Genomic DNA, 8,275 nt, shown 5'->3' with positions numbered 1-8,275 from the left:
CACCCTGGAGTCGCTCCGGTCGCTCTCCCAGCTCCACTCCCCACCTGGGGGGGGGTCGGACGCTGACAACGGCTCCAGCTATCGCGACGTGACCCCGATATCGCGACAGACGTGGGAGGAGGACGCCTGCCTGGACTATTATGGGATGTTGTCCCTGCGCCGCCTCTTCGAGGTGCTGGGGGCCCAACTGACCCCCCGGGACGCGGCTCTTCTGTCGTTTCTCCTGGACCAGGCGCCCCCGTGGGGTTCGGGGACCCCCCCGGACGCTCTGGACGCCCCCCTGGATTTGGGGGGACCCCCCCGGCCCCCCCAGGAGCTGCTGCTGGAGCTGGAGCGTCGGGGTCTGTGCGACGAGGGGAATTTGGGGAACCTGCTGCGGCTGCTGCGGCGGCTGCGGCGACACGACCTGCTGAGATTTGTGACGTTACGGCGGCCCCGCCCCGGTAATGATGTCATCACAGCACTGTGACATCACCGTGATGTCATCCAGGCTCACCGGGGGTCACCCGAGGGGGAAATCGTTAAAATAACTGGAGTTTTGAGGCACTCAAATCACAGGGGTTCTGGGCATGACCTGTTGAGATTTGTGATGCTGAGGAGGCCGCACCCTGGCTATGACGTCATTGCGGTGCTGTGACATCACCCTGACATCATCTGGGGTCACCCTAGGGTCACTTGGGGTCCCCTGTGGGGGAAATGACCCAAATAACGGGGGGTTTGGGTCACCAGAATAATGGGAGTTTTGGGCCCGACCTGCAGTGGTTTGTGCCCCCGGTTATGAGCCGTGATGTCACCCAGTGGCTTTTGCCCAAATAATGGGAGCGTTTTTGGTTTTTTTTTTCCTGTTTATTTTTTTCCAGTTTCCCCCGAGCGCAACGCAGACAGAGCTGCCAGAGAGCGGCGGGGGGAGCGTGAGTTCTATAGGGGTCTCTAGGGTTTTATAGGTGTCTGTGGGGTTCTTTAGGGGTCTGTAGAGGTTCTATAAGGACCATAGCATGTCTATAGGTGCTGGTGGAGGTATGGGGGGACTATAGCATGCTATATGTACTGGGGAGGGTATGAGGGTGTTATAGGGGCTGTATAAGTGTTGGGGGGCTATAGGGTTGTGGAGGTGTTGGGGGCTATAGGGTTTCTGTAGGTACTGGAGAAAGTACGGGGCTGCTATAGGGTGCTATAGATGCTGTTGGGCTATGGCAGTGTTATAGGGCTCTATAGGTGCTGAGGGGGCTATAGGGTGCTATAAATGCTGGGGGGTATGGGAAACTATAGGGTGTCTATAGGTGCTGGTGGGTATATGGGGTTGCTGTAGGGGTTGGGGGAATATGGGGGTGCTATAGGCCATCTATAGGTGGTTATGGGGTGGCATAGGGGTCCTATGGGGTGCTATGGGTGCTGGGGGGGTATGGGGGGACTATATGGTTTCCATAGTTACTGAGGAAGGTATGGGGGGGTATAGGGTGCTATAGCTGCTGGAGGTGTATGGGGGGGCTATAGGAGCTGGGGGGGGGGGGTATGGGGGCTCTATGAGGTGCTATAGGGTTTCTATAGGTGTTTGTGGGGTGGTATATGGGCACTATAGGGTGCTGTAGGTGCTGTGGGGGTATGGGGGTTCTATAGGGTTTGTATAGGTGCTGCCATAGGGTGCTATGGGTGGTCATGGGGTGCTGTAGGGTTTCTGTAGCTGGTTGTGGGGTGATACGGGGTGCTGGGGGGCATAGGGGGTGCTATAGGGGCTGGGGGGGTAGTAGGGGCTCTGTGGGGTTCTATATGTAGTCATGGGGTGGTATAGGGGTGCTATAGGTGCTGGGGGCACTATAAGGCTCATATATGGTTCTGTAGGGCACATGGGCTGTTACCAGGGTCCTATAGGGCACTATAGGTGCTGTGGGGCTCATGCAGTGTTCCTGTGGGGCACTATAGGGGCTGTGGGGTGGTCCGGGGGTTCTATAGGTCACTGTGGGGCTCCCATAGGACACTATAGGGGCTGTAGGGCTCATATGGGGGTTGTTGTGGGGCCGTACAGGGACCTATGGGGCACTATGGGTGGTTACAGGGCCCTATAGGGGTTCTGTACGTCCCCATAGGTCACTGACCCCTGTCTCCCCCCAGGCCCCGCCCCCCGGAAGAGGCTCCGCCCCCGCAGGAGGACACACCCGCCCCTCCCCCACCCGGCCCCGCCCCCCCTGGAGCCGCCGCCCAAGGTCACGTGTGGTGAGTTTGGGGCAAAATCCCCGAGTTTGGGGCAAAACCTGCTGGGGCTACTGGTCAGACTGGGGCTGGTCACTCCATAAACTCCCAGGGTTTGTCCCAAATCCCCTGGTTTTTTGGTCCCCAGATCCCCTTTTTTCCTTTATCCATCTCTATTTCCCCCCCAATCCCCATTTTTCTTTCAAATTCCCATTTTTCCCCCCAAATTTCTCCCCAGTCCGTCTCCCCCACCCTTATTCCCCTCTCTAACTCCGATTTTTTTTCCCAGTTTCGCCCTTTTTCCCCCCAAACATCTGCCTGCACGTCTGCTCTGACCCGAGTGACCTCAACCCCCACTTTTCCCCCTCCACCCCCATTTCTCCCATGAATTCCCATTTTTTTCCCCAAATTTCCCCTCGATTTCCCTCCCCCCACCTCCATCTTCCTGTAAAACTGCCGTTTTTTCCCAATTTCTCTGTGTGTTTTTTTTTCCCCAAACATCCACCTGCGCGTCCGCTCAACCTGAGGGACCTCAACCCCAATTTCTCCCCTAATTCCCATTTTTTCCCCCAAATTTCCCATATAACCCCCCAAATCTGTTCCCTGGTCCCCCCTTTCCCTCTCTAACTGCTGTTTTTTTCCATTTTTTCCCAGTTTCATCCTTTTTTTCCCCCAGACGTCCGCTTGCGCATCTGCTCAACCTGAGCAACCTCAACCCCCATTTTTCCCCCTAATTCCCATTTTTGCCCCCAAATCTGTTCCCTGGACCCCCCTTTCCCTCTCTAAGTGCTGTTTTTTCCCTTTTTTTCCCAATTTCATCCTTTTTGTCCCCAGACGTCCGCCTGCGCGTCCGTGCCGAGCTGAGCGACCCCGAGTCCGTCCTGCGCCGCAGCGTCGGCTCCTCCCGGCCCCGCGGTTTGGGGCGAGAACTTGACATTTTCGGCCAGGCCAGCGGGGTCCTGAAATCGCGGGATCTGGGCTCGATTCTGTGCGACATCAAGTTTTCGGAATTGGCCTATTTGGAGGCGTTTTGGGGCGATTACGTGACGGGGGCGCTGGGGGAGGCGCTCAGGGGGGTGTTTTTGGGGGGGGGGCCCCAGGACGTGCGGTTGCTCGTTAGCGTTGATCAGGATGATTACGAGGCGGGACGGCGCCTCCTGCTGGGCGCGGGGCGGCACTGAGGGCAACAAACGGGCGTTTTGGGGGAAAAACGGGGGGTTTGGGGCACTGAGGAGGGGCCTGAAGTGGCGGCTGGAGGGGGGAGAAAGGGGCACGTTCGGGGGGTTTTTCTCGCAGAATTTTGTTTCCCCCAGTTTTTATGTATTGGGGGGGGGGGAAAGTGGGGAACAGGCTCTTTTCACCCCAAAATGTGTCTCCACCCTGCTTTTGGGCAAAAAATGGGTTTTTTTGGGGAGGTTTAAGGAACCTAAAATGGTGCCTGAGGCTGGGGAGAAAGGGCAAATTTGGGGGGGTTTTCCCCCAAAATTGTTTCCCCCTAGTTTTTATGTATTGGGGGTGGGAAAAGTGGGGAACAGGCTCTTTTTGCCCCAAAACGTCTCCCCCACTTCTGTGCACAAAAATGGGCATTTTTGGGGCATTTAAGGGGGTCCAAGGAGCCGAACACGGTGGCTGGGGGTGAGGAAAAGCGGAACATTTGGGTTGTTTTTTCACCCCAAAATGTGGGCCCCCCCCCCCCAAAAAAAGGGGGGGGCAGGGTCGTGCCCCCCCCCGGTGGGGGAGCTGGGGGGGCACCCTGAAATCTGCACAAAAATGGGTTTTTTTGGGGGTTTTAAGGGGGTTTTGTGGTTCCCAAACTGGCGGCCGGGGGCTGATTCGGGGCCTTTTCCCCCCGAAATTTGTCATTTTCCCCCCAAAACCGGGGCCCCCCCCGCATAGTCCCCACCCTTTATTTTTGTAGGTATGTAAATATGTAAATGAGTTAATTAATTAAAGTAATGAGTGTTTCCCATGTGTTTGGCCTTTTTGTGGGGTGATGATGTCACTGGGGCTGATGACATCACCGGAGGAGCAGGTGAGTCCCACAAAAGGGGATCCAGCCCCAAAATGCCCAAAAATTTGGGTTAAAAAACGTTTAAAAATGTGAAATATGGAAAATGGGGCGAAATCGGGGAAAACGCCTGTTTTGGGTGGAAAATCCACGTTTTGGTGTTGACAGAAAACGCACAAAATAGACATTTAAAATATGTATTTTCCATAAAATAGATACAAAAATGGACATTTAGTGCAGATTTGTCGTAAAATGGACGATTTTGTGTGCGCTGGACGTGAGGTGCAAGAATGGAGATTTTAATGTAAATTTGACGTGAAGTGGACAAAAATCACCATTTTAATGGGAATTTTGGATGGAATAGGAACAAAAATAAACATTTTAATGTAAATATGATGTAAAATGGACACAAAATTGCCATTTTAATGAGAATTTCATATAAAATAGGCACCAAGAAAACCATTTTAATGGATATTTGCCATAAACTGGACACTTCAAAAGTCTATTTGATGCAAAATAGACACAAGATGGAGATTTTTAAGGAGTATTTTATATAAAAGATGCCCAAACCGTCTGTTTTAAAGTATGTTAACTGCACATAAAATAAATCAAGTGTGGTGTAAATACAACGGGAAGGGTTAAAAACAGGGTTAAAACACCTTAAAAGTGAAATTGTGTCGATCTGAAAAGGGGGGGAGAGGAATAAAATGTGAGAGAAACTGCTTGGAAAGGGGGGAAAACATTTAAAATGGGTTAAAATGGTATAAAGAGAAGAGAATGTTCGGCGAGGGTGATGAGGGTCCCAGGTGCCGCTGGCCCCTAAACCAGGAGTTGGGGGTTCGAGTCCCACCTGCAGCAGGTGCCTGTGGGGCCCTGGATGGGGAACTGGCCGCCTGAACTCGGGGGTTGCGGGTTCGAGTCCCGGCTGCGCCGAGTCCCCACCTGCCAGTCCCAGCAGGTGCCCGTGGGGCCCTGGATGGGGAACTGGCCGCCTGAACTCGGGGGTTGCGGGTTCGAGTCCCGGCTGCGCCGAGTCCCCACCTGCCAGTCCCAGCAGGTGCCCGTGGGGCCCTGGATGGGGAACTGGCCGCCTGAACTCGGGGGTTGCGGGTTCGAGTCCCGGCTGCGCCGAGTCCCCACCTGCCAGTCCCAGCAGGTGCCCGTGGGGCCCTGGATGGGGAACTGGCCGCCTGAACTCGGGGGTTGCGGGTTCGAGTCCCGGCTGCGCCGAGTCCCCACCTGCCAGTCCCAGCAGGTGCCCGTGGGGCCCTGGATGGGGAACTGGCCGCCTGAACTCGGGGGTTTGCTGTGCCGGTGCTGCCGTCTCCGTTTGCTGTGCCGGTGCTGCCGTCTCCGTTTGCTGTGCCGGTGCTGCCGTCTCCGTTTGCTGTGCCGGTGCTGCCGTCTCGTAAGGCGCCGTGATGTTCGGCTCCTTTTTCTTCGGGGTTTGCAGTAGAGGCTCCTCGCCTCACCGCTGCCGCCCTGTGGATTCTTTTGATTGATGCCATCTCCGGTCTTGCAGTGGTGCTTGTTGTTGGGTGTTTTTGGTGCTGTTAGAGTGGCGTTGTCCGTGTGCCCCTATGTAAGTTTGGTTGTTTCTCTGTTTTATAGGTGTGAAGCCAAGAGGAAAGCCGGGTATCAGCACCGCAGCTCCTCGGTCGAGGTGAGCAAGGAGCGCAGGGCTGAAGCAGCATCTCGTTTCAGGTCTTGTGTTTCTGGTGCAGGTACGAGCATCCTTTGCTTGTGTTTTACAGGGGGTAGCTGGGCCTCAACGCGGTCAACAGCGTGGCAGCTGAAGGTGACGGAGGCTGACAGAGGGTGTTCCGAGCCTGACAAAGCCCAAAAGAGCCCGACAGAGCTTGACAGAGGCCGACAGAGCCCAACGAAGCCTGACAGAGCGTCCAGTGGGGACACAGCAGTGCCCCAAAATAAGGGACCCAGGCGTCCGGGAGGGACCCAGGCGTCCGGCTGCCCCTCCCCCGCAGGTTCTGGACCTGTCACTCAACAAGGTCATGACCCTGCGGGGGTTCCCGCCCCTCCCTGCCTGGAGGAGCTGGATCTCCATGGAAACCAGAGGAACTGAAGGGGAACAGCCATGGACGGGGAGGGACTGGGGGGTCACTGGGATGAACTGGGGGCGCTGGGGCCGGGCTCTGATTGGCTCCTCCCCTTGACTCCGCCCCCAGCCCTCGGCCACGCCTCCGCCCTCGCCCCATTGGCTGGCTGCCCGCAGCTGCGCCGCCTCCAATTGGCCAACAGACCCTTGGCCCTGGTCTAGAAGCCCCGCACACCTGGCCGAGCTCCTCCCACACATGACCATCGCTCTTGCCTGATTGGCTGGCGCCTTCCAAAGGCTCCGCCCCCCCCCAAAAGGGGCAGGGGGACAATAAATAAAGTGACATGACCACGGGGAGCCTGGAGAGTCGTCTTTTGGGGCGTTTCGGTGAAACCGGAGGGGTTTGTTTGCCCCATAGCTCATCCATTCTGCCCCATAGACACACAGCACTGCCCCACAGCACCCCATAGATCCTTCACTCTGCCCCATAGATCTGCAGTGCTGCCCCACAGCACCCCATAGATCCTTCACTCTGCCCCATAGATCCACAGCACTGCCCCACAGCACCCCATAGATCCTTCACTCTGCCCCATAGATCTGCAGTGCTGCCCCACAGCGCCCCATAGCTCCTCCAATCTGCCCCATAGATCCACAGTGGTGCCCCACAGCACCCCATAGCTCCTGCACTCTACCCTATACATACATAGCACCTCACGGCTTCTGCATTCTGCCCCACAGATCCATGTTTCTGCCCCACAGCACCCCACACCTCTGTCCACATCACCACCCTTTCTGACCACGCCTCCACTGCCCATTATGGGGGGGGCACAAGGGTCTATGGGGTGGGCGTGGGGGACTGGGGGGGGCTACAGGCAGAGCCTATGGGGCTGGGGGATCCCCCGGGGACACCGAGGGGACCCCCCTGGGAATCACGAAGGCGCCTGGGTCCCAGTGGGGGTGTCACCTCCAGAGCCCCCAAATACCGTGGGCACCCCCGTGGCCCCTTCCCCAGTACCCACGAGCTGCCCTGCCCCCGCGAGGAGCCCCAACGCCCCCGGGCTGGTGTCAGACCATCACCTGCCCCCCCTTTTTGTGCACCCCCAAATGGGAGTAAGTGGGTCCCCCCCTCCCATCCCCTGAGGGTTGTCCTGGTCCCCGGGGCTGGGGGGGCGCTAGGACCCGGGGGGGAACCGGGACTGAGCCCCGGCTTGGAGACCACGCCCCCATCTTGCAGACCACGCCCCCTTCTGGAAGACCACGCCCCCCACAGGAGCCACGCCCCCGGGTGGAGACCACGCCCCTGGCCCGACAGAGCCAACAGAGGCCTGTAGGGGAGCCTGGGGAGGAATGGGGAGCCCTGAGGAACCAAGACACGTTTTGGGGAGCCTGGGGAGGAATGGGGAGCCCGGGGAACCAAGACACGTTCTGGGGAGCCCTGAGGAACCAAGACACGTTTTGGGGAGCCTGGGGAGGAATGGGGAGCTCTGGGGAACCAAGACACGTTTTGGGGAGCCCTGGGGAGGAATGGGGAGCCCGGGGAACCAAGACACGTTTTGGGGAGCCCTGGGGAGGAATGGGGAGCCCGGGGAACCAAGACACGTTTTGGGGAGCCCTGGGGAGGAATGGGGAGCCCTGGGGAACCAAGACACGTTTTGGGGAGCCTGGGGAGGAATGGGGAGCCCTGGGGAACCAAGACACGTTTTGGGGAGCCCTGGGGAGGAATGGGGAGCCCGGGGAACCAAGACACGTTTTGGGGAGCCCTGAGGAACCAAGACACGTTTTGGGGAGCCCTGGGGAGGAATGGGGAGCCCGGGGAACCAAGACACGTTTTGGGGAGCCCTGAGGAACCAAGACACGTTTTGGGGAACCCTGAGGAACCAAGACACGTCTTGGGGAGCCTGGGGAGGAATGGGGAGCCCGGGGAACCAAGACACGTTTTGGGGAGCCTGGGGAGGAATGGGGAGCTCTGGGGAACCAAGACACGTTTTGGGGAGCCCTGGGGAGGAATGGGGAGCCCTGGGGAA

The 8,275-nt window shown here is 57.7% G+C and overlaps 1 protein-coding gene and 1 long non-coding RNA gene across 2 annotated transcripts; both read left to right on the top strand.

Annotated features, from left to right (window-relative positions):
- Positions 1 to 3,411, top strand: LOC136002731 (DNA-binding death effector domain-containing protein 2-like). The gene is made up of 4 exons (XM_065657993.1): positions 1 to 443; positions 861 to 911; positions 2,110 to 2,211; positions 3,022 to 3,411. Exons 1-4 carry the CDS (start codon positions 146 to 148, stop codon positions 3,366 to 3,368), a joined length of 798 nt encoding a protein of 265 aa, XP_065514065.1. The 5' UTR covers positions 1 to 145; the 3' UTR covers positions 3,369 to 3,411.
- Positions 3,412 to 3,488: 77 nt separating this feature from the next.
- Positions 3,489 to 6,572, top strand: LOC136002733 (uncharacterized). The gene is made up of 3 exons (XR_010607971.1): positions 3,489 to 4,219; positions 5,807 to 5,858; positions 5,950 to 6,572. It is a non-coding gene; the product is annotated as an uncharacterized LOC136002733 (long non-coding RNA).
- Positions 6,573 to 8,275: the final 1,703 nt, after the last annotated feature.

The sequence above is a fragment of the Caloenas nicobarica genome, unplaced genomic scaffold, assembly GCF_036013445.1.
Source record: "Caloenas nicobarica isolate bCalNic1 unplaced genomic scaffold, bCalNic1.hap1 Scaffold_231, whole genome shotgun sequence".
Lineage (NCBI taxonomy): Eukaryota > Metazoa > Chordata > Aves > Columbiformes > Columbidae > Caloenas > Caloenas nicobarica.
The sequence above is the reverse complement of the archived record's forward strand: the minus strand, read 5'-3'. Positions and strand labels throughout refer to the sequence as shown.